Source organism: Ursus maritimus, unplaced genomic scaffold (assembly GCF_017311325.1).
Source record: "Ursus maritimus isolate PB19 unplaced genomic scaffold, ASM1731132v1 scaffold_24, whole genome shotgun sequence".
Taxonomy (NCBI): Eukaryota; Metazoa; Chordata; class Mammalia; order Carnivora; family Ursidae; genus Ursus; species Ursus maritimus.
Window position 1 is genome coordinate 14,199,305 of NW_024424897.1, and position 26,123 is coordinate 14,225,427.

At 36.6% G+C, this 26,123-nt stretch overlaps 1 protein-coding gene across 1 annotated transcript in view; it reads left to right on the plus strand.

Moving 5' to 3' along the window:
• Nucleotides 1-748: 748 nt before the first annotated feature.
• The window catches only part of SMURF2 (SMAD specific E3 ubiquitin protein ligase 2), a 53,574-nt gene continuing 28,199 nt past the window's right edge, over nt 749-26,123 (plus strand). The window contains exons 1-6 of the mRNA XM_008693634.2: nt 749-827; nt 6,922-7,030; nt 15,825-15,958; nt 18,284-18,349; nt 22,564-22,648; nt 24,849-24,932. Coding sequence (XP_008691856.1) covers nt 764-827; nt 6,922-7,030; nt 15,825-15,958; nt 18,284-18,349; nt 22,564-22,648; nt 24,849-24,932 — 542 coding nt within the window. The 5' untranslated portion in view covers nt 749-763. The remainder of the gene's footprint in view (nt 828-6,921; nt 7,031-15,824; nt 15,959-18,283; nt 18,350-22,563; nt 22,649-24,848; nt 24,933-26,123) is intronic.

The window sequence follows — 26,123 nt, forward strand, 5'->3', positions numbered from 1 at the left end:
AGATATTTTATAATTTAGAAACATATGGAAATTGATGTTTTCCCTTCACTTGTAACAAGTTTGAATTAAAGAAGTTAAGTTTACGACTCTACCAAAGCAGTAATTTTTAATTAACATATAATCATGCCCTATAAAATTCATCCCTTTAGAGTATGCAATTCAGTGCTTTTAATACATTCACAAGGTTGTACATCCATCACCATAAAAGTAATAATTTAATGCAAGGTAATACAGAGAATGTCAATATATTAACTTTCAGTTTTTGGTAGATACAGTAATCGGTCTTGTCATTTAGCTGATGGTTATCTCCTCTAAAATTTCTGTAGAGTTAGATGAAGAGTAAAATAATAGAACTTTAATTAAAAAAATCTCATCGATATCAGGAAAGCTCTGTCTTATTTATGATCTTCAGTACAAAATTATTTCATTTTTAAAACATATATATCAACCTGAATTTACATGTTTCCTTCTTAGAACTGTTTTCCCCCTTTTATGGAGCTACTCTGAGATAAATCTTGATGGAAGATTGATTGGAAGTCGCTCCTTATTAGGATACCAGATTTATAAACTTCCTGGTCCTCAGCTGTTACTGGTGATCATTGCTGAAGTTGCAACCACGGGTTCAGCTGTCTTTTGCTAGTCTTTAATAAAAATTTGTGATATTTCATACTTTGCTGTACTTAGTGTTTAATTATTCACTGGTGTTTTCAGAGTTTTAAAATGAGCCTTTTGACAGTGCAGTCTTACCATTTTAATTCTTTCCATGTATTTTTTTGTTTCCTTTACAGTACTCTGTGCAAAAAACTTGGTGAAAAAGGATTTTTTCCGTAAGTAAATTAACTTTAAATCTTGTATGTTGTTTGTAGACCTTTTGGATAACATTTTCAGAATTGTCTGGCTTAGCGAGTTCTCTATTCAGAAATCTACTCAATACTGTTTTATGAATGCTTTGGTTCAGAGCCTCTTGGCAACACTTTTTTTTTTTTTTAAGAGGATTTTGTGCCTTTTTAGCTTTAGTCCCTTTCCTTTTATCCACCCCACTCAAATATTTGTGTGAAATGTGTGTGTGTAAGTGTGTGTATGAGGTATGTGTTAAGAATATTGAAGGTGTGCATATACTACTGGGTTTCTAGAAAAGTAGAGATTATTTTGTAAACACTTTCCTAACATTTTATAGGAAATTTTATTCAGGCAGTCATGATTCCTTGGAAAGTAGAGAAGTCATTCAGCCTGCTTGGAATTTCCACAGTGTAGGAAAGAAATCTCTGCCACATTTGATCATAGATGCTCTTATGTCTCAGACTCCAAAGCAGACATTTGGTTCCCATATTTGCAGTCTCTTTGCCAATAAGTTGTCAAATTTTTTTTGTGGCTTTATTTAGGATTAAGTTTTGTGAGGGAGGATTGGGAAGAACCATCACGTGTGTTTAGAATCTTTATCCTGTAATATCATATTTCATAATAGTTTTAGATTACTGAGTAAAGAAAATTGAAAAATATATAAATGAATAAAAATGATACAATTTTTAGTAAGGAACTCTAAGCCAACAAAATTTTATATGTAAAGTATTTGAAGTTATAAGTCGAAAGGTTTCATTAGATTTTAAAATTCAAGTTCTATTGGCCAGGAAAACTAGCTATAAAAGTGCTATCTAATTTAATATGATATTACTTAATTTTCGGGGGTTTGATTTAAAGAAGTAATAAGTACTTGATGCATTTTAAAATCATACTTAATTCATTTCACTTGAAATTTTCTTTTGGAGAAAATTTCTGGAGAGAACCAGAATTAAAGTTTGTAAAATAACGTTTTTATTGTAAAATAACCTTTTATAACCTTCTTAAAAACCTTTATATAATTAGAAAATTTTCTGGTGTCTGTGTTTATCTGGGAAAGGAGTTAAATAGGATAATTTGGAACATAGTTAAGAAAGCTTTAATCAGGGGTGTCTGGGTGGCTCAGTGGGTTAAGTGACTGCCTTGGGCTCAGGTGGTCCTGGAATCTAGCCCCGAGTTGGGCTCTCTGCTCAGCAGGAGGCCTGCTTCTCCCTCTCCCACTGTCCCTCCTTCAGCTTGTGCTGTCTCTCTTGCTCACTCATTGTCTCTCAAATAAATAAATAAAAAAATAAAAAAAACAAGTAAGGTTTAAGCAGACTCCAGTTTATGTACCACGTGCTCTCCACTCAGCTGCATGTCCCAGTAGCAGAGACCACTGGCCTCGCTCCATGCTGCCACCAAATATCTTCACAGGCTTTTACTGAACTACCCTATCTCATCCCTGTCACTAATAACCTAATAACCAATGTACACTCTCTTTTACCCTTCTTAAAGGTTGATTTGAGGTAGGATTTATTCTAGTAGGACTGCAGAGTGGCAAATAGGATCAGGTAGGCAAGTGACAAGGAAAAAAAGGAGAGAAGTGAGGAATGCATACTCTTACAGTTGCTTTTGCACTCTCCAATACATCTGCTCTGGTTTTAAAAATAAAATCTGTTTTGTCTCCTAGCCTTCCTTCCCAAGTTCATTCTTTCCTCCAGAGTCCCAAGACGCAGCTTCTCCAGTAAAATATCCAGATAACCTTGTCTCAGTTTTCCTAGAAAATCTAGAGGAATCTTGCTTTAATTTTTGGTAGACCTCGGAGAGCCAGTTATTATCACTTATATGATCTTTATCTGCCCTTAAGTCGTAGGTAGGAAAAAAGGAGTTCCTTCTTGAACTCTTTCTCTTATTTCATTGGTGTAGGCGTAAAAATTAATAAAAATTCTTAAGCGTTGTGAGTTTGCTCCAGGGATAAGAAAATTAGGGGAAACTATGTGATAGTCTTTAAAACCAGAATGGAAGAAACACTTGATGGCTCTGGAAAGGGAAACAGGAAAGCCAATTCTGAGATCTTCAGAAGGCACTCATCCAGGGATGGACTATCTCCTGGGCTCACAGTGGGAACAGCCTCTGTTGTGGTAGATTGACACCGGTCTTTGATCTGTTTATAAGTTGAGGGTTGCCCACAATAATTCCAGAGAAAGAATTCTAATACTTCCTGAATCTCTTAATGAAGTTTAAGTGAGAGTATCTGTTTATTGATCAGAATGCAATTATCATTGATACCAAAATATAAAGTGTCTGTAATGAGGTTTAAATCATGTTGAATGAGAAAAGTAAATTTTAATATCAAGCATGACTGTAGGCTGATGAAATATGTATGTGTGTATATATTTAATTATAGGAAAAAATACAAAGCCAAGTGTTACAGAGTAATTTGTATAATTTGAGATAATACTATTTTGGGTATCTACCCTTGCTGAGAAAAGTCTTGCTAATTCACTTTTTAGAATTGTTTGCAAGCTTATTGGCTTTAAAAAATAAGTTACTTTCCCTTCCCCCAAAATTTTAGAAGGAAAAATTTCTCAGCATTTAGGAACATGTAGAGAGTTTTATAGTGGATATCCACCATCTAGAGTCTACCATTAACTTTGTCACATATCTGTTTATCCATTATCTGTTTTTTAAAGACTGTTTTCTTTTTTAAAAAGATTTTATTTGTTTATTTGAGAGAGAGAGAAGCAGACTCCCTGCTGAGCAGAGAACCCGATTCGGGGCTTGATCCCAGGACCCTGAGATCATGACCTGAGCCAAAGGCAGACACTTAACAGACTGAGCCACCCAGGCACCCCAAGAATGTTTTCATTAGTATATATTTTTCTCTTTTATGCGACATTTAAATAAAAGATTTGTGTGTGAGCTACTGTGTTGAGGTGCTGTATGTAAGGGCCAAATTGAAGTCACTCAGAACCAAGATGGTTGGTGAAAGATTTTTTTTTCCCCCAATCAAAAATAAGGCTTTAGGGGCACCTGGATGGCTCACTTGGTTAAGTGTTCGACTCTCAATCTCAGGTCTTGATCTCATGGTCCTGAGTTTAAGCACCGAGATTGGGCTCCATCCTGGGCATGGAACCGACTTAAACTTTGTTTTCTCTGGAAAGTAGCACACTTCTATGTTGAAATTTTTGTTTCATTATTATTTGCAGCCCAAGTACATTTGTGTAGTGAGGAAGGTCTTGAGCTTTAGCTATTTTTATATGACTGGGGATAATGATGGGGATAATTGAGAAATTTTTAAAATACAGAAAATACCTTAGCCACTTTATATTTACTACTAGAGGTCTCACTCCAGAAAACTTGATAGCTTTTGACTACATCACAGAACTTGGCTCTCAAGTTAAATTTTTGTGGAGTAATATAATCAGGTAAGTTGAAATTTAGGTATTTTTGTTGTTGTTGGTAGGGTATAGAGCTTGTATTTTGTATTATTTAACAAGAGAAACGTAGGAAGCTGGGACTAAGAATTTCATACTTAAGGATTTGGAAGCCAATTTTTTTGTGTGTGGAAAAGTTGTTTTCCTTAGTCCTTATTAGTTCTAGAACTAATTAAACAACATCTAAAAGGAAAGCTAGAAATGTGATTTTTGTTTTTGTTTACAATCATACACTTATGTGTTTTTTGAGATAGTAGAATCAAAAGAACAAGATTCCTTCAGGAGAAAATACTTAATGTTATTGAAGGCAGAGGGAAAAGTACTCTTCCATTAAACACAGTTAAAAATGATTAGGTATTACTGAAATAATATGAGTTGCAGTAAACTTCAAGAATATAGTTAAATAGGGGTGCCTGGGTGGCTCTGTCAGTTAAGCGGCTGCCTTCGGCTCAGGTCATGAACCCAGGGTCCTGGGATTGAGACCTGCTTTGGGCTCCCTGCTCAGTAGGGAGCCTGCTTCTGCCTCTGCCTGCTGCTTCCCCTGCTTGTGCTCTCTCTATCTCTGTGTCAAATAAATAAATAAGTAAATCTTAAATAAAAAAATATAGTTAAATATATCAATACCCTGACTTCCAAGTATCTTCTGAAATACTTAACATTTGTAAATTTGGGTCTTCTCTTATTTGAAATTGACAGATCACAGAATCATAGAATTGGGGACCTGATGACGCAATTTCTGCCTGTCCTTGAGTCTTGGCACATTGGTATCTTAAAAAAAAAATTAGCTGTCAAGGTGTACAAGTTCTTCAGTTATCAAGACTTACCAACATTTTGTTCTAGTGTTTGCAGCTGTCCATAGGAAATGTTTGCTATCCCAATATGTCTAATAGCTAAATTGTCATTTTTGTCTCTGTAACATTTTATTTAGTTCTACCTTCTAACTTTTCTTTCCCCCCAAAAGACCACTCTTCTCATTGTTACTTAGGGCTGAAAACTATACTGTCATTTTTTACTTACTTTCTTATAAACTCATACTAGATCTTTCAGAGTAGCTTATTTCACTTTCTTTTCATGGGACTTCCCTAGGGTAGGGTCTAATCATCCTACTCTGTGGAACTTACAGCAGCTTCATAGATGTCCTCTGTACCAGTCTTTTCTTCTCGCAGTCCACCCTGAATACCACTAGTGGAAAAACAGGACCATGTATTTACAGCCGTGCTTAAGAACCTACAGAGGCTCCCTGTTATCTGTTTCAGCCATTTTCTGATTTTTAAGCCTCTCTTACCAGCAGCATTAACTTTTACACATTAGCACAGACGATTTGGTTAGACTCCTTGGAGACCTTCAAATATTGTCAAACCTTTCTTGGCAATCTTCCTGTTTGTCCTTTAAAACCCAAATGAGTCCCGTCCCTCTTTTTCTTTTAAAACCAAAAAAAGGCCCCCCCCAAAAAAAAAAAAAAAAAAAAAAAAAAAAGCCTTGATTTACTGTTCAGACTCCAAACTCCAACTCTTCTCCTGTTTTTCTGAGCTCTTACTTGTACACACTGTTGAACTGCATAGTAAATGAGAGGTATAAAATAGCATAGTGGTTAAGAGCATGAAATCGAGAACCAGATTATATGTGCATGGCTTTAAAAATCTAAACTTTAGACCCTGGCGCTCTCATGTACTGTTTGTCCTTGGACTAGTTAATTAACTGTTTTGTGCCTCAGTTTCCTCATCAGTAGAGATTATAGTAGTATTTACCCCATTGGATTATTGTGAAGAATAAGAGATTGAATATATGTAAAGCATTTAGAATAGTGCCTGACATAGTATTAAAAGTGTTTTCTTTATAGTCATACAAACACTTGTTTATTCTCAGGTTCCCCTTTCCCCCACAGCATTTTTAAAAAAAGATTTATTCGTTAGAGAGAGAGCGAGAGAGAGCGAGAGCAAACATGAGCTGGGGGAGGGGCAGAGGGAGAGAGACTCTCAAGCAGACTCCCCACTGAGTGCGGAGCCATGCAGGGCTCAGTCTCACAACCCATGAGATCATGACCTGAGCTGAAACCAAGAATTGGAAGCTCAACCCACTGAGCCACCCAGGTGTGCCAGACCATCCCCCTGTCCTCCCCCGACCATGGCATTCTTATCTCCCCAATTAGATAGTAAGATCTTTTAAGGTGGGGTATTAGATTTTTTTATTTCAGTTTCTCATCACTCATGGTAGCTATTGAAGAAAACTTTTTGGCTAATTTGATTTCTCTGTAGCTTATGTTCTTGTGTGAAAACCTTTAATAGGCTCTTTCTTTAAATGCTACTAGGAGAGACCTTGGGAAGGCTCTGAGAGAGCCAGGAGTGTTTTAAGCTTCTTGGGGTCAAAGGGCTGGTAAAGATGTATAAGAACTTCCACATTCTGAAGTAACCTCTAGGCTTTGGTAGTTTAAGCTGAGAATGTTTTGAGATAGGAGCAAGAAAAAAAATGTGGCTTCTGGTATTTAATATAGAATTAACTTTAATCTTAGTTTTAAAATGGACCACTTTCATAGCCAAATGTTAAACTTTTCATAAAGAATGGGATAATCTTTGTTTTTTAGTAAATAGTAAGCTTTATACAATTAATCTTCTATTTTCCATGTCAGAATATTCTTTAATTAAAAAAAATTCTTCCCCTTTTTTCACAGGACTTCCTGATCCATTTGCTAAGGTGGTGGTTGATGGATCTGGGCAATGCCATTCTACAGATACTGTGAAGAATACACTTGATCCAAAGTGGAATCAGCATTATGACCTGTAGGTTTAAATGATTCATTTGAAATGAAACCTAGAATCAGTATTATTTGATACAGTCTTTGAAAAGACTCACTGAAAATGATCATTTGATCTGTGGTATAATCTGGTCTTCATAGAGGGACACAAAACCTAATGGGAAGGTACTTTGGCTTATTGATAGCTAGTTTTGAGAGACTAAGTGCCCTTAATAAGCCTATGGAGAACAGATTGTATATGTAGTTTAGAGCAGCCCCACCCCATCTTTTTTCAGTTAAATAAAGGTATTAATTGACTTTCAGCCAATTATGAGTATAAAACCAGAAGTCATAATTGGGATGGACTCGTAGGCGTTCTTTTTGCTTTTGTAGGGATGGTTTTACTTTAATCACAGTAGTATATGTAATCTCCTAAAAGGGCACATAATACTGTAAGGGTTTTAATGGGAAATTGCAGTTTGCTGCCCCATTCTTATTCCTGATTCCCATTCCCAAGGTAACTACTTTGAGTAACTTTGACTGTTTATTCTGGTATTTTCTTCTATTTCTAGATATCATGCTTATTTTACACATCTCTCTATATGGGATGGGGGTGGGAAGAGAGATGCAGAGAGAGATTTAGTGCATACGTACTTCTAGTTTTAGGTATTATTTTTATATTTCCTACCATGCAAGAAAATTTAGCTTTTACAACTGATCTCTCTCATCCCTACTCCCACAACACCTATAACACCCATATGGCCCTTCTTTTTCCAAGCCCCCCAGTATATTTATGTGAACCATTTTAGTTAAATCACTGTTCTGTATTTATATTACTGTCATCATGTAACTATTCATAATTGAGTCATGTGGTGTGAGATGATTACATTTCCTTTCTTGACAACTTTTGTTTTTCTGGAGTTATAACTGTCCTGCTTTGCCATTTGCTTAGTTTTCTCTCTGTCTCATTGCTTAATTCCCAAAGTCTCCCACAGGACGGAACATTTCTGCATATATTCAACCACATGAGCTATTCCATTGGCTTTGTTTTTTTCTTGGATATACTCTCCTGAAGCCTCTGTCCTCTTCCTCCAGTCTGGGTTGGTGGTCTGAACTGGTCTAAGACCTGCTGCACAGCTGTCTGGGAACTTGCCTTTATCATTACATTGGGGATTTCCTTTGTCTCTGCTAGGTTCAGTGACTTCCCATTTTTTGTTTATTCCCTGTTTTGGTGAAGTCTTTCATTGAGAAAGAGTACAAAGATAAGGAAAATTTGATACCTTATCTGAAAATATACTTTGTCTTCTCACTTGATTGTTTGTCTGAGTATGAACTTCTAGGTAAGTCATCATTTTCTTTCCAAATTGTGAATACAATGCTTCATTGTCTTCCAGGTTTAGATCAGCACTGCTGAATAGAAATACATTGTGAGCCACAAATGGGAGCTTGTCTGCAATTTTAAATTTGCTAGAAACCACATTTAAAAAAGCTAATAAAAAATATATTTTTATAATATATTTTATTTAGTTCAGTGTATCTAAAATATTGTCATTTCAACATGTAATCAATATAAAGTATTTTTATAAATAAATAGAATTTTAAAAATAAACATTTTAAAAGTAAGTCTTTGAGATCTTAGAGGAGTTTGTTTTGCACTTACAGATTGCCTCAATTTAGACTAGCCTCCCGTACTCAATAGCTCTCTGTGGCTGGTGGCTGCCCTTTTGAACAGTGCAGTTTTAGAATATTGCCAGTGGCATCTTGATTATTGTTTTCCACTGGAAGATTTCAGGGTATTGTCTTTATGCCTGATACTACATTTTTTGATGATGGTTTTGGTATATTTGTTACATAGTGCTAGATACTTATTGGAAACTTTCAATCTGGATAACTAAACTCTTTAAAGACTTTAATTTCAGTATGGTTAACATACAGTGTTATATTAGTTTCAGGTGTACAATATAGTGATTCAACAGTTCCATATATTACTCAGGGTTCATCAAGATAAGTGTACTCTTGGGGCACCTGGGTGGCTCAGTGGGTTAAGGATCTGACTCTTGATTTCAGCTCAGGTCATGATCTCAGGGTTGTGAGACTGAGCATCAGGCTCTCTACTGGGCGTGGAGCCTGCTTAGGATTCTCTCTCCCTCTCACTCTGCTCCCCGCCATCCCACTCCCTCACTGACCCCCCCCCCCATTACCATCTGTGTGTTCTCTATAGTTAAGAGTCTCTTCTTTGGGTTTTTCTTTTTTCCCCCCCCTTTGTTCATTTGTTTTATTTCTTAAATTCCACATATGAATGAAATCATATGGTATTTATCTTTCTCTGACTGGCTTATTTTGTAGCATTATACTCTAGATCCATCCATGTTGTTACAAATGGCAAGATTTCATTCTTTCTTACAGCTGAATAATATTCCATTCTTTATCCATTCATGTCTCAGTGGACACTTGGGCTGTTTCCACAATTTCGCTATTGTAAGTAATGCTGCAATAAAAAGGGGGTACATAACCCTTCAAATTAGTATTTTTGTATTCTTTGGGTAAATACCCAGTAGTGCAATTACTAGACTGTAGGATAGTTCTAGTTTTATTTTATTTGTTTGGTTTTTTTCTGAGAGAGAGAGTAAGCGAGCCGGGGGAGGGGCCGAGGGGGAGAGAGAATCTCAGGCAGACTCCATGCTGAGAGTGGAGCTGAACATGGGCTCGATCTCATGACCCCAACCGAGATCAAAACCCAAACTGAAATCAAGAGTTGGACACTTAACTGACTGAGCCATCCAGTTGCCCCTCTATTTTTAATTTTTTTTAAAGGTTATATTTATTATTTGAGAGAGAGAACGAGCAAGTGCATGAGAGCAAGCAGGGGGGACAGAGAGGGACAAGCAGACTTTGCACTGAGCTTGGAGCCCAACACGGGGCTCGGTCTCAGGACCCTGAGATCGTGACCTGAGCTGAAATCAAGAGTCGGATGCTTGACCAACTGAGCCACCTAGGGACCCTGCTATTTGTAATTTTTTGAGGAATTCTATACTGTCTTCCCTAGTGGTTGCACCAGTTTGCATTCCCACCAACAGTGCACGAGGGTCCTTTTTTCTCCACATCCTCACTAACACTTGTTTCTCGAGTTTTTTATTTTAGCCATTGTGACAGGTGTGAGGTGATGTCTTATTGTGGTTTTGATTTGTATTTTCCTGATGATGAGTGTAAGCATCTTTTCATGTGTCTCTTGGCCATCTGTATGTCTTCTTTGGAGAAATGTCTGTTCATATCTTCTGTGTGTTTTTTAATTGGATTATTTGTGGGTTTTTGGTGTTAAGTTCTTTATATATATTGGATACTAATCCTTTACTGGATATGTCATTTGCAAATATTTTCTCCCATTCAGTAGGCTGTCTTTTAGTTCTGTTTGTCCTTTTCTGTGCAGAAGCTTTTTATTTTGATGTACTCCCAATAGTTTATTTTTTTGTTTCCCTTGCCTCTGGTGACGTATCTAGAAAGATGTTATGACTGATGTCAGAGAAATTACTGCCTGTGGTCTCTTCTGGATACTTAACTCTTTAGTTATGGAAAATTTATTCATTTATTTAGTAAGTAAGTAAGTAAAAGATCTTGATTTTTTAAATTTTTTATTTTTTTAAGATTTTATTTATTTACTTGGCAGAGCACAAGCAGGGAGAACAGCAGGCAGAGGGAGAGGGAGTAGCAGGCCCTGTGCTGAGCAGAGAGCCCAACGTGGGGCTTGATCCCAGGACCCTGGGATCACGACCTGAGCCAAAGGCAGACGCTTAACCGACTGAGCCACCCAGGCACCCCATATTTTCTTTTTTTTTTTTTTAAGATTTTATTTATTTGAGAGAGAGGAGGAGTGTATAAGTGGGGGGAGGGGCTGAGAGAGAGAGAGAGAGAGAGGAACAGGCAGACTCCCCACTGAGTAGGGAGCCTGTCACAGGCCTTGATCCCAGGACCCAAAGATCATCACCTGAGCCAAAGTCAGACTCTTAACTGACTGAGCCACCCAGGCACCTTCTCTGTTTTAATAAACTATTTTTGTTTTAGTAAAAAATTAGAAAACTGTGATGAAATGTCTGGGCTGTTTCCCCAACTTAATTTTCAAACATTCCTTTTATTGTAATTTCTGTTATCACATTTTTGGCTTCCAAGATCACTTTGTTTTTTGACAATCTTTTTTTCACAATTTCCTCTTATTTCTTGGATGCAATGTCTTCTCTAATAAGAGAAGTGAGTTTTCTTCTGTTGCTTGTATTGCCTCTCTTTTGTCAGAGTTCCTTTTTTTCTGTTAGTTTGATTTGGGTTTCTGTCTCTTTATATTTAAGGGGAGGCATTTAAATGTTGATTGGAAATTCTGTGCCCATGGGTAGAGCTGGTCCACTCACTAGGGTAATCAGGTACGACTATTGATAATTCTCCCGTTTCCTGCTTGGGGGGCTATATATGCTCGGATGCTAGTGTTCTTGCAGCTGAAGAGTATAAGGATGCTAGGGGGTGTCTCTGTTGCCTGTATTTACCTCTTAATATCCCTGCTTTTATTAAGGACTTGTATCTTCTTCCTCAGCTGTGCCTAGTGTCACTCAGTAGAGAACTTTTCAGAGTATAAACCTTGGGTCTCCTGACAGGGTTGAGGATGAACTGGATCAGGGAGGGGATTCAGGAGGGCTTTCCATTCCTTTTCAATACTTTCAGCAGTCCTTCTGTTTTAGCCCCACATCGCTGTTGGAGTATCTTGGGCTTAGGAGTTTGGGAATATTTCAGGGATTTGATAGCAGTAATAGTCTTGTTTCTTATTTGTTCCTCCCTGAAACCAGGTATAGGTTGCAGTTTTCTCCAGGCTATTAATTCCATTATCACATGCTTTCTACACCACTACCATTTTGTTAGCATATCTCACGTTATAAACATGTTAACTGCCTTGATATCCTGACTTTTAAGTCCTTGGTCATTTAAGCTTTTTCAGCTTTAGACTTCACCCTTCATCAATTTCAGTTTTTCTTCAAAGTGTTCCACTTGACTTAACTACAAAAATGAATTTTAGCTCGCCCATCAAACCTTTATGCCTGACATCTCACCTACTTACTTCTAGACAATTAGTTCTAGAACCACCCTAGAGTACCCAGCTCAGCCAGGACTCTGGTCAGTTACTTAAATTTGACTTTCTAAACCACATGTGAACAAACGTCCTGTCTCTCCTACTAAAACACTGAGATACATAGAGACAACTCAGAATAAGGCTTTTGTGTATGCCCCTCAGAGCTATGGCTCAGTAACTCCAAGTTAGTAGGCAGATAAAGAGGAACCAAAAAAGTAGGCGGTAGAGAGAAGTGAGAGTAGAGAGAAGTGAGAGTACCCGGCTTCCCGCCTCCACCACTTGCATGTGTGATCATTAGCTCATTGTTTAACCCCTTGTGCATCGGTTTCCATTGACGACAGCAACAGTGCCTACTTTAGAAGACTGATAGGAAGAGTGAGACAGATAATAACTGTAAAGTGCTTAGACTAGTATCTGACAGGTAATTCTCAAATGTTACATACTTTTAGTAAATGTATTATATTAGGTCACATATTTTTTTTTTTAGTACTTGATTTGACCTGCGGTGAGTTTGAAATCGCAGCCCTAATATAATAGGCTACTATCTGTGTAACTGACTAAGCTTTTGGGTTCTTAATCAGATTGTTTTAAGCCATGTCTTTAAGCTTCAGTGAGATTTAAGTTCAGCGAGAGACCCAGGTACGATAGTGAACAAGGCATAGTCCTCCAAGTGTACAGCCAAGTGGTGTATCAACACAACTAAATAGGAAATTATAAACAGTGTGATAAGAAAATGGGGAAGTATTGGGTGCTCTGGAAATACACAGAACTTTATATGAATTTAGGAGTTAAGCACAGCTTCCTAGAAAAAGTGGCATTTAGGCTTAGGCCTTAAGTAGAAGTTAACTTGAAAAAAGGAAAAGTGGGCCGGGTCTAAGCAAAAGCAGCCTGTGTGAAGACCCAGAGTTGAAAAAGATCATGACTTTGAAAACAGTTTGGAGTGGCAGCATGAGTGAGTTCATGTAAGGGGAGTATGGCATAGGACAAACAAAGAGAGGCAAACAGGAGCCAGCTCATGAAGGTCCTTGAAAGCCTGTTAGTAAATTTGAATCCTCTCCTAAAAGCAGTGGAAAGCAATAAAAGGGTTTTAAGTGGGGGAAATGCTATAATAAGGTTTATATCCAAGAGTGACACTTGGGCTATTGTGAAGAATGGCTTAGAGGGAGGCAAGGAAGTCCAGGGGACTAGTTCCAACACTGGAGTGTGGGGCAATGTGATCGGGTGGATCCTGGAGGAGCAGGTGATTAGAGGATTCACCCAAGGCAGAATGAAAGAGATAGAAGTTTTCTGAATACACTGCAAGGGAGCAGTGGGCAGGACAGCAAAGGAGAGACTGTCCACCAGAGGCAATGGTGGGGGCCTGTATGTAGTTAAGGGGGGAGTGAGGAAGTATGGGAACATGGAATTTTCCTTTTTTCGGTACCTCTGCCGGTTGTAAGTAAGTAACCTATTGGTCAGCTAAAGCCTATGGATATTTTGAGGTGGGTCACTTAATGAGCTTGTTTGCATTCAGCCCGGTGGTCACTGTGGCCTCTTTGACATTATTCAGGTTTCCATTGCTCAAGCCTGTTGCCCAGAAGTAGCCTCTACACCCCCCTCCCCCCCCGCCCCCGGAGATCAACAATGACAAATCTTTGGCATTTGGGCAGAGGTCTCCTCTTTAGTAGCTGCTTCGTGCTGGACCTGGAGGACGGGGGTGTCTCTACCTAAACTTGTCTGTTTGTCAGGGGTCCTGTACAAGTTACAGACCACAGCTTGGTATTATACTAATGTGCTAATAGGTAATTTGAGTGGGATTCCCTGGTGGCCAGGTCCATGGGATTTAGGGGGAGGGGACTCTCTAATGGTATGGGCTGGAATCCCTGTTGAATCATCATTTGTATGTGGAATCGTTGGATCCAGCACATAGAAATGATAACTTTATGTTAGAAAAGTGGTAATGTGAATGAAGAGATGTAGACTTTCTAAATATTTATAATATGGCCTTAAAACTTAAAAAAAAATTTTATCCTTGAAAATGAAATCACATTATATCCTATGCTCTGTTGCGTTTGGCTCACAGGCTGTGGGTTGCTGACCTCTGCCTTAGACTCCTTGCTTTTCTAGGCTTGCTTTTATGGTCTTTCTCAACACAGCAGCTAGGGTGATCTTATTAAAACATATTTCAAATCTTATTACTCCTCTGCTGCACATCTCCCATTGGTTTCCAGCCTTACTTGGAGTAAAGGCCAGAGTTCATACCATGGCTGACAAGGCCCCTTATGATTTGCCTTCTGTATTGGTTAGTGCAGACTAACTGATATAATAGGCAACTCCAGATTTTCAGTGACTTCATACAGTAGCCGTGTATTTTGTATAAAAGTTTCATTTGTCAGGGAGGCTATCTCAAAGTTGTTCAGGGATACAAACTGACAGAATCTCCCGTTTTCAGTGTATGTTCTTAAGGTCTCTGGGCCTTGACAGCTAGCCTCCTGAGAGGATGCTTATGTCAGTGGTGGGCTAAGGCATGAGGGGATCAATATTTTATCATACTTGTACATCAGGCTTACCAGTTGGGAAAGTGATTTAATGTGATTTTTTTTCTTTTAATGTTGGTTTGGGGAGATTTAGCTGTTTAATAATTGATTCTGGTGCTAGAATTTTGACATATCATGCAGGAGATAACTTGCCAAGTTAGGTCTGTTAGGTATATTTAAAAACTGGTGCATCCTGGATATTTTAGTCCAGAGTTTTTCATTTGCAAGCAACAGAAATGAAATTCAAATTGGCTTAATTTTTAAAAAGGCAGTGTATCGGTTTGCATAATTAAAAGTCTGGGGGGTAGGCATGCTTTTAAGCACAGCTGCATCCAAGTGTGGCTTCCCTGTTTCTCATTTAAAAGGTTTAGTTCTTAAGTGGTTTTGGCTTTTTTATATACGAGGTGAATTTTTCTGATATTACTGCTTTACCGAATGATACTTTAAGATCAAGGTTGCTGGACCAAAAATTTGACCACTTAGAGGCAATGAAATAGGGTTAGGGTTCTACTGATATAATTATGTTATTTTATCATATTTTTGCATGGGATGGCACCATGTGAACAATTGGCTGTGGTAGAGCTTTCACATACTTGCAGGTATATGCACAGACAAGTATAGTAACGCTTTTCCCTGCTCTGCTTGTCTGCAGGCAGTGAAGTGAAATCTGCAAGAGTCCTGCTCGCTCAAGGCCTGCATACAGGAAAGAAGCAGGGGAAAAGCGTTACAATCAGCTTTTGTTCTACAGCATTTTAAAACATAACAGGTATGTCAGATTTTTGGTCTGTCAGCCTTGACAATGCCCCTTGAAAACTGAGTACTCTCTGAGATGATAGGTCATGTCATTGAAATGTGTTTAAAATGTGACTGATAAAAGTTCGTGTAACATTTTTGTTCTTGGAAAGAAATGTCAGAAACTCTGTTAGTGTTATTTGACACTAGCTACTAAAATAGTTTTTTTACTAACAAAAATCGTTACCCAGCCTGAGAGTGGCAGATGTGATGAAGGATATATTAAAAATTATTTTTAGATTTTACTTTTAAGATCTTTTAAAAATTTAAATTCAATCCCATGGGATTGATTGAACTCAAAACATTTTGCAGTATTTAGTCATACTCTGAAGCATTTGAGACTTTAGAATACAAGAGCAAGAGAAAAATTTCATACTAACTACTTGTAGTTGCCAAGTTACTCATTCAGTCATGTTGTGTTTTAGGTATATTGGAAAGTCTGATTCAGTTACGATCAGTGTGTGGAATCACAAGAAGATCCATAAAAAACAAGGTGCTGGATTTCTTGGTTGTGTTCGACTTCTTTCCAATGCCATCAACCGCCTCAAAGACACTGGTTGTGAGTAGATACTAGTGCTTTTTAAAATTAAAAAAATATGTATACATATTTGTGTATATATATATTACACACACACACACGTTTTTTGGGGGAGGCAGGGATCCAGAAACTTAACTTCCTATGTATGTTTGAAACATTGGTAAAAATTCTTCGTTAAATTTATTTTGTGGACTTTATAAAACAATGAAACATTTAAAGTATGTGAAACGAACTAAATCAGAGCTGATGCTTAGTATCCAGTGAATTTATAAGTGTTAGGAAAGGTCTGATATCCAAGAGTAAAAAGAAAAGTATCAAAGTATAAATGCCTTTTTTTATTTCTTAGTACCCTTCTCTGGTTTTGGTGGATTAATGAGATAAAGTGAGTTTTATTTAGGTGATTGGAATGTTTAAGGTGAAAGGGGAAGTACTAGTGAATAAAAGTGATATATAAAACGGTGAAAAAATTAAAGTTCTGGAAAGGTAAGACATTGAGTGTAAGATAGCTGTATTAACTACTGAATTATAGATTTAGTTTCCACCAACCTGGGTGTTCAGAAGATCAGGCCAAGGTCAAGACATCAGAAATGATTTCCATATTGGAGTGACATGTTTAATTTGCACATGCATAATTCATGTAACCAGGTAACAAAACATCTTTTGGGGGATTATTTCCATTGGGACATAGATAAAAGTGTCTTTTTCAACAAAATTTTTTGTTGTTTCTATAGGATTCTTTTTTATATTATATAAAAAATATTGCTAGTCATTCATTGTCATGGGATTTTAGCCCAGATGTCTCTGCTAAACAAAAATTCACTTATAATCTAGCTAAAGAAATGAATTAAAAATAGAGCAAATTTAGCTTTGAATATTAGGTATACTGAGATGACCCCTTTTAATGTAGTCCAAATATATAAATATTGATCTGTTAAAAAGGGAGAAAATTGTGCCAGAAGTTCTGAGTCGGGGGAATCTAAAGGCACCTGAGAATTTCTTTTATTTCTGGGTTGACAGGGTGACCCAACAGGAAATAGAGGACGTTGGGATTGGTAAAGGTCTAAGCATATAAAAACGAACTGTTTTATTACCCAACCCAGCCGGCAAACCGAAGTCTTATAGGCCACATGTATGACCTTATCTCTGCTTCAATTTAGCCAACATTTATTGCACTTTTAATGTGCCAGGTACTGTTCAAAACCCTGGTGATAAAAGGTGAAAAGGGCATGGATCCTGTCCTCTGAGAAGCAAGGGCAAAGGCCTGCTGGCAAAGGGAGGAGGACTCACTGGAGAGGCTGAACAAGAGAAGAGGAATTGCTTTGCAGAAGTCCGCTATGTAGTGGATTTAGCAGTGTCTGTTTTGCAAAGGGAAAAATGTCTTTTTTTTTTCACTGCGTAGCCAGGCGCTGTAGTTTTGGGACACAGATTTTTCTTTCTGCTGCCTGCGAGTGTTTCATTGCATTAATTTACTTGACCCTTTTGATGTGCCATAATATTTCATTTACAAACATTTATTGAGCACCCTGATACAGTGTTCTACCAGTTTGGAGTGGAAAATACAAAGACTAATGTATGGTCTCCTCATCAGTTCACAACTTGTTTAAATAGACAGATGGCATATAGCTGTACAAGAATTCAGTTTTATATAATCAAAAGCAACGTGCTGTGGGTGACACTGTTTTTTACTATAACTGGTCAGGTCAGTGTGATATCTGTTCTATAGATGAGGCATGAGAGAGTAAATGAGTTGCCCCTAAATGAGTTAGTAGCCGAACTTACTCAAATCCTTATCTTACAGTTTACACTCAGCTTCTTATGAATGCGTACTTTGTGTGTGTGTGGAACTCATTTGAAATGGTTAGATAAAAAATAACAGTGATAACAACTAACATTTATTGAACACTTATATCTCAGGTACTGTGCTAAAAGTTTTACATAATTACCTAATTTGATCTTTAAGAAATATGGGATAGGTACTACAGTTATACATGAGAAAATCAAGACTCAGGCATAAATTGCTTAAGGACAACAACTATTAAGCGACAAGCCGAGACTCAGATAAAGTGGTCTGAAATCTTTGGAGAAAAAATAGTTGCATGTTGGCAATGTATACACCAGTGCCTTATGGTTTTTGAAATCTGAATTTATCAAAACCTTGTTAAGACATTTATACTAATTATATACGCACTTAGAGATTTTAAACATTTGTTTCATCTTTAAAACATTATTATTTAAATGATAGGCCTGATTGCCATTGGATTATGGAAATTTACTATCACTGTATAGATGTTAGAAGCTCTGATACCAGCTTATTTTTTAATTGCTTTTTTTGTTGATTTGAAATAGATCAGAGGTTGGATCTGTGCAAACTTGGGCCAAATGACAATGATACGGTTAGAGGACAGATAGTAGGTAAGTGTGGAATTTAAAGTCATGTGAAATTTGGCATCATTCAGACTAAACTCTAAATATCTTTTAAATCCGCGTAACTATAGCTTCATTGTATTGGCTTGAGTTAAATGAGCCACGTAAAATGTTTCAAAGAGTGGATCCAAGTTCCAGGCTACCTTAATTTAAAGAATTAAAAAACACACAAACCCTCAAACTGTAAATAATGTTTAAAAAAAAAGGCTCCAAATGTTGTGAAAAATTATTGATCCTTTAGGCATTCTTTTAAAGACAGATTTTATGCATGGTCTGAAAGTTTTCTAAAAGTAATTCTTTTTTTTTTTAAAGATTTTATTTATTTATTTGACAGAGACAGCCAGCGAGAGAGGGAACACAAGCAGGGGGAGTGGGAGAGGAAGAAGCAGGCTCCCAGCGGAGGAGCCTGATGCGGGGCTTGATCCCAGGAGTCTGGGATCACGCCCTGGGCGAAAGGCAGATGCTTAACGACTGAGCCACCCATGCGCCCCTCTAAAAATAATTCTTTTTTTTTTTTTTTTAAAGATTTTATTTATTTGTTTGACACAGAGACAGCCAGTGAGAGAGAGACAAGCAGGGGGAGTTGGAGAGGGAGAATCAGGCTCCCAGCAGAGAAGCCTGATTTGGGGCTCGATCCCAGAACGCCGGGATCACGCCCTGAGCCGAAGGCAGATGCTTAACGACTGAGCCACCCAGGCGCCCCTCTAAAAATAATTCTTAAACTGGTTTTTGAGTAAGAATATTCTATTGAACTTTGTTGTTTAAGCTTTATAGTTTTAAAATAATCTGTGCTAATTGAAAAGAATATGAGGAATGATAGCATAGTGATTGGAAAAAGGGATATCTTACTCATAAAGTACTCAGTGGGGCTATCTTGAATTGTCTCAGAGAAAGGGCTTTATACAAAATTTCCTGAGACTCAAGAATTGGTGGATTGAGCTTTGATCAAGATACACAGTGTGTGGGGCACCTGGGTGGCTTAGATGGTTGGACATCTGCCTTTGGCTCAGGTCATGATCTCCAGGCCGCAGGATCGAGCCCCATGTCGGGCTCCCAGCTCAGCGGGGATCCTGCTGCTTCTCCCTCTTTCTCTGCCTCTCCCCCTGCTTGTGCTCTGTCTCTCTCAAATGAATAAATAAAAAAATCTTAAAAAAAAGAAAAAAGATACATAATATGATAGGACACCAAGATGGGCTCCTTTGAGGCTTCTTAAAGAAAAAAACATAATTGGAATCTTACCACTTCACTATAGAACAGAATTTAGGGGAAGTTGATTGCATTATGAACCTATCAGAGAGGTTTTAGTTACTGAAGTTACTTTTGAAGGGCTTCATTTTCCAAGGGAATGAGTTGGGTTCATAGTGAATTCAGAGTAGCAACATAACCAAGCCCTATGACTGTTATCACAGGGAGATATCTACACTACAGCCTTCTTGAGAATTCCTGTCATTCTTAGATTGAGAAGGGAGTAAACAAACTAAAAAATAAATGCTGGCATATAAGATTTTAAATGATTGTTCTTACTTTGTTTGGTGTGTTATGTAATGTTTGCCAACTAATGTTCAGTAGTAACGAAATAGTTTCACTAGGTGTAGATTGGCATTTATAAAAACAGCAGACTTTCCTTTGTCAGCAATTAGAAATAAACCTATGGAATATACTGTATAAAAAAGGAAAGCTTTACTTAGACATGTATCTGTGTTTAAATTTGAAGCTTTTGCGTGAATTTGGTTTTCATGTAGAGATATGTTGGATTCAAACATTATGCTTTATGATCCTGCCATTTAAAAATGGAATAAGTTAAAAAAAAAAAAAACCACAACCAGAATAAGTTCTAGTTCTTGCTGAATTAGACCTTTACAAATAATCATGCATAGATAACATACTTTTGGGAAATGGAGAAAAGTATACTAGAATACTAACTTTAAAAAATATTTATCCCTTTCTAATAATTTTATATACATTTATATAAAATTTTTTATGATTTTGGTTCATTGAATATAAAATTTTTTTCTTTCACTTACTGTAACCATTATTAGTGTTTGTAATTAATGATTTTAAAGGATGAATTATATCAATATATCATAACTTATTTACTGGACTTGTAAGTTGTTTTTTTGCTGTTGTAACATTGAAAGTTGCAAGCATTTTTGGACACTTAGCTTTATCCTATTTTTGGAGTATTACCTTAGAGAAAAGTCACCCAAATTGAGACGACTGATTCAAGGTTTTAAATCCTTTTCCTTGTTTTTGAATCTGTTATTCAATTCTTTGCATCTATTGTGAGGTTTTTCTTTTTTTGTTATAAAATCAAATCAAATAAAAATATAGACAGAGAACATAAGGAACATCCATAATATGCCATCATTGTCGTTACCTTGATGTACATACCGTTCTGTTTTTTAAAAATGGTATTACACTGTGCAGAATTTTAAATAACCTGTTTTAATTTGTCCTAAACATCTTTTGTTGTTCATGGATACATTTCTGTAGCATTTTTAATGTTGCATGACAGTCCATGGTGGACAAATAATTTAGTACATTATTGCTGGATATTTAGATTGTTTCTGATGTTTTAATGTTATGAACAGTGTTCTTATACACATAATATTTCTATGACTCGTTTTTACATATTGCTAGGATTAGGCCATTTAAAAACACAAGCCCACCTAAAAATTGCTTAGGTGCTTTGTAATATAGCATTCGGGAGTTGAAGCTCGTGAAATCCTTAATTTTGAGCCTTAATAATTATTCTAAACAAAGCTAATGAGAAAATACACAGTTTTTGCAGTGATTATATCTAGGTAAGCATTTCACTTAGTTTTTCTGTATAAAAACTGGCTAATACTGTTTTCTAGTACAATTTTCATGTAACATTTTGTTTATATTCACTGAGGAGAGGTATGTTACAATGTCACCTATAAATGAAGTTCATATAAAGGAGTAATGTGTTAACTTTCTGATTTTTCAGAATTTTTGCAGAGCTGGAAGATTTCAGAATTTTGAGACCCTTCCTAGAATGAAGGGTCTTAAGATGACATACTTTATGTAGTAACTGATTAATTCTTTAAGAAGTTGGGTTATAGTCACATTTGCCTGTTCCTGTTTTATCTTTTGGGAGAATTGCCAAAAATAGAATTAAAGAATATTAGAGCAGCAAGGAAGGACTTCAGACATATCAGTTAGCCTAACTTCCTCATTATTTAGATTATCTAAACTTTAAGAATGTGAAGTGTTTTGTTGAAGGTCATTGTGCCAAACTAGGTGTTAGAGCCTGGTCTAGAGCTTAACATCTCTTGCTTCCAAATTTATAGTGGTAGTTTTACACCACACTAGATCGTTATGTACTGTTTTAACTCATGGAATCGAAGTGTTGCCCAATTGCCAGAATCCAGTGTTTTTTATTTTTATTTTTTATTTATTTTTTTAAGATTTATTTTAGAGGACGTCTGGGTGGCTCAGTCTGGTAATTGTCTGCCTTCGGCTCAGGTCATGATCCCAGGGTCCTGAGATCCAGTGCTGCATCGGGCTTCCTGCTCAGTGGGGAGTCTCTTTTCCCTCTGCCTCTCCCTCCTACTCATGTTTGCACGTGCGCTCTCTCTCTCTCACAAAAATAAATAAATAAATAAATAAATAAATAAATAGGGGGGGAAGAAAAGACTTATTTTGGAGAGCATGAGCAGGAGGGGCAGAGGGAGAGGGGGAGAGAATCTCAAGCAGACTTGATCTCATGACCCTGAGATTACAACCGGAGTCCTAACTGAGAGTTGGACCTGTAGCCGACTGCACCACTCAGGTGCCCCTGTTTGTTTTTTAAAGATGTGTCAAGAATTACACATAACCCAAATAAACCCAAATTAATGTGAACTTTTCCTCTTCCTCTGTATGTGAATATACCTTTCATGTATTATGCCTCTTTTGAGTGTAGTAAGAGACCTTACATGGCCCCATTACAATGGGCAAAAAGGATTTAAACTCTCCTCCATGAACACAATAAAGTGTAGAAAATCATAAAATTCTGACGGCACTCCTAAAGGGAAAAATCTCATGGAAAAAAAATTACAGAATTTATTAGAAGCTAAAAAGTTTATTCTAAAGTATTAAAATAAGGTAAGCTAGATGTCTTTTAAAGATACATATTTTAAATTGTAATAACTCTTTCTAGTTTTATGACTTTTAGTAATTTTTTTGTTGTCTTATAGTAAGTCTTCAGTCCAGAGACCGAATAGGCACAGGAGGGCAAGTTGTGGACTGCAGCCGTTTATTTGATAATGATTTACCAGATGGGTAAGCTGAGATCATTAGAGAAATATTACTTGAAGGATGTTATCAACATGACAAATAAGTTGGCATTTATTGTATACTTAACTTTAGAAATTTGCCGATCAGTTCCAGAATCTAGATTTTCCTTGTACTTGGAAAATTAGCAAGGAATCTTGTTCAGACAAATTTATAAAATGAACCGTGAATTAGATATGTTAAGTTTGGTTTTTAAGAGTTTTGACTAGGAGACAAATTGCTTGACCAATATAACTTTCCTATAAATAATATGTATTTTAAAGAACAACTTTTTCGATTATTCAAAACTGGACATGTAAGTGCTAAATCTGAGACATTACTCCATTTAGAGGGAGGAGATAGAGATTTGTGGAGTAAAAATTTTAACAACATAGAAACATTTATTGAGCATATGTGTGTCAGATACTGTTATAAGCATTTTATGTGATATATTCATTTAATTCACATGTGAAGTGTTTTGTTGAAGGTCATTGTGCCAAACTAGGCGTTAGAGCCTGATCTAGAGCTTAACATCTCTTGCTTCCAAATTTATAGTGGTAGTTTTACACCACACTAGATCGTTATGTACTATTTTAATTCATGGAATCTAATCTAATCCTTACTCTTCTGTTTACAAACTTTATGAATTTAATTAGTGTATTTAACTTCTGTAAGCATTGGTTTATATTTACTTATAGAAGAGGATTGTAATAATAGTATATATGCCATAAATTGTGAGGATTAAATGAAATCATTCATGTAAAGCACTTAGCACAATGTTTTGCATATACTAAGTGCTTAATAAATAAATAGCTGCTATTATTACTCCTGCTTCTACTGTTTTCACCCTCATTTATTTCATAGATTAAAAACACTAGGACTCAGAGGAGTTAAGTAAACTTGCCTCGAAGGCCGCATAGTGAATGGTAGAGCTGGAATGCAGACTTACGCCTTGATTCCAAAGCTCATACTATTGATCACTGCTCTCTATCTTTGTTTGATACTAGCGCTTACACTTTTCTGATTTTATTTTTAACCTTCAAAATATGTTTAATTAACATCAATGAGGTGTAGTTTATATACAGTGAATTATTTAAAGTATATAATTGGTTGAACTTTGACTTAAATTATTTTTGATATGAAATTTTACATCCAAGCCAGGGTATTTGCTCATTTTGTTTAAACTCTTAAAAATTGCCACAATTTAAGTCTATTTATAGATTATTTTAGCTTCTTAATATATATGGATGTGACGTAGATTATGGTAATTTTGAAGGAGAAGTTTAGTATGAAATAATTAGCTTTAAGAGATTCTTAAAAATTGCCACAATTTAAGTCTATTTATAGATTATTTTAGCTTCTTAATATATATGGATGTGACGTAGATTATGGTAATTTTGAAGAAGTTTAGTATGAAATAATTAGCATTAAGAGATCACAACAATGTAAGGCTTATTCTAAGCTTGCTCTACTTTATAGTACTTTCTTCCCCATTTGTTTTTATATCACATCCTTTAAAAATATCTATTTGGTCTACATTTTATAATACAATTGTACATTTATATAATTTATAAATTAATTGTGCTTTAATTAACAAAATTAACATTTTGTGCTTTAATTGTTATCACAGGGCAAAAGACCTCTTAAGCATCTCTTTATTTCCTATTTTCTATGGCTCCTAAACCTCTGCCAGGGTTTTGGTGGAGATATTAACATTACCACATTTCTGTGGTCATTTACCTGTGTTTTGTTGTTGTTACATTCATTAAAAAGTTACTGAGGAGGAAGTACCATTCTTTTTAAAAAAATAATTTGGGAAGGCTAAATGCTTTAAAAAGCTTTTATATACTTTTATGTTAATTTTAAAAATTAGGTGTGATTTTTATTTTTAGTATGGCTTTTTCCCCCCCACTTAATTCTGGAGAAATTAGTATAATTTAATTGAGTGTTGACATTATTGAAGAATTCTGAGTTTGGCTGATGGAAAATATTAGTCACACCTCAGTGTAAATATTCTAGAAGCTTCAGAATTCCAGAAGATACATTGTACAGTTTTAAAATAAGCTGAAAAAAATTTTGGTATTCTATTGATTTTTCAGTTGTCATTCCTGATTTATAACAACAGATGTCTTCCTGACTCAGTTATTGCACTAAAAGCATTCTGTATCCACCTTCCTATTGATGCCTTATCTCTCAATTTTTATTTAAGCTGGGAAGAAAGGCGAACTGCCTCTGGAAGAATCCAGTATCTAAACCACATAACAAGAACTACACAATGGGAACGCCCAACGCGGTAAGAACATACAGATGTCTTCCCGTAGTCTGTGCTTTTTGCCTTCCTGAAGTCGTCACTTTCTGTTTATCTGTCGGCTTTACCAGATTTCCTTTCTTGGTTTATACTGCTCAAGATCAGTAGATCTTACAGCAAGTGCCATTATTATTTCCAAAAGTAATTTTCAATAAAGATTGTTTAGCAGGTCATCCTGTTATTGTAGCTCTAGGGCCTGTGATGGTACTTAATAAATATTTATTAAATGAGTTGAGGAGTCATCTTATTTCTGGGACTCCTAAAATTTTTTTTGAGTCCGTTATAGAATGGCTGTAACAAAATATATATACTGGATCTTTATTTGTTCAGTCATGTCGGGGTATGATTATATTATTATATTGCATCCAGTAAGGTCTATGATCAAGATAAGAACCAAATGCTCTGAGACCATATGGAGGGCACCTAACTTAGAGTGGGAGGTAAGGGGATGTTAGAACCTGCAAAGGAAAACTCTGAAGGAGGAGAATTTCTGAATTAAATCTTGAAGAATGTTAGAATTTAACCAGGTAAGGGAAGGGTGATGAAAAGTTTTCAGAGTAGTGGTAACAGCTATCAGTCAGTTCATCAAATGGGTATATGCCAGTTACCATGCTTAGTCAGCATTTATGCTGTAACAGTGAACAAGGCAGAAGGGCCTTCATGGAGCTTAATGTATAAAGACATGGGAATGCAAGATAAGTTTTGGAAACTCCAAGGAAGTATTTTTTATTTTTATTTTTTTGAGATTTTATTTATTTGGGGTGCCTGGGTGGCTCAGTCAATTAAGTGTCTGCCTTTGGCTCAGGTCTAGCACCACATCAGGCTCCCTGCTCAGTGGGGAGGGAGCCTGCTTCTCCCCCTCCCTCTGCAGCCTCCCTGCTTATGCTCTCTTTCTCTTTCAGTCTCTCTCTGTCAAGTAAATAAATAAAATCTTAAGAGAGAGAGAGTGTACATGTGCCGGGGAAGGGAGGGGGGTGGAGGGGTGGAGGGGCAGAGGTAGAGGGAGAGACAAAAGAATCTCAAGCAGGCCCTGTGCTCAGTTTGAAGCTGGACTCAGGGCTCACTCTTGTGATCCTGAGATCATGACTTCAGTTGAAATCAAGAGTCAGACATTTAACTGACTGAGCCACCCAGGCACCCGAGAGGTACTTTTTAAAGTAACTGAAAATAAATAAG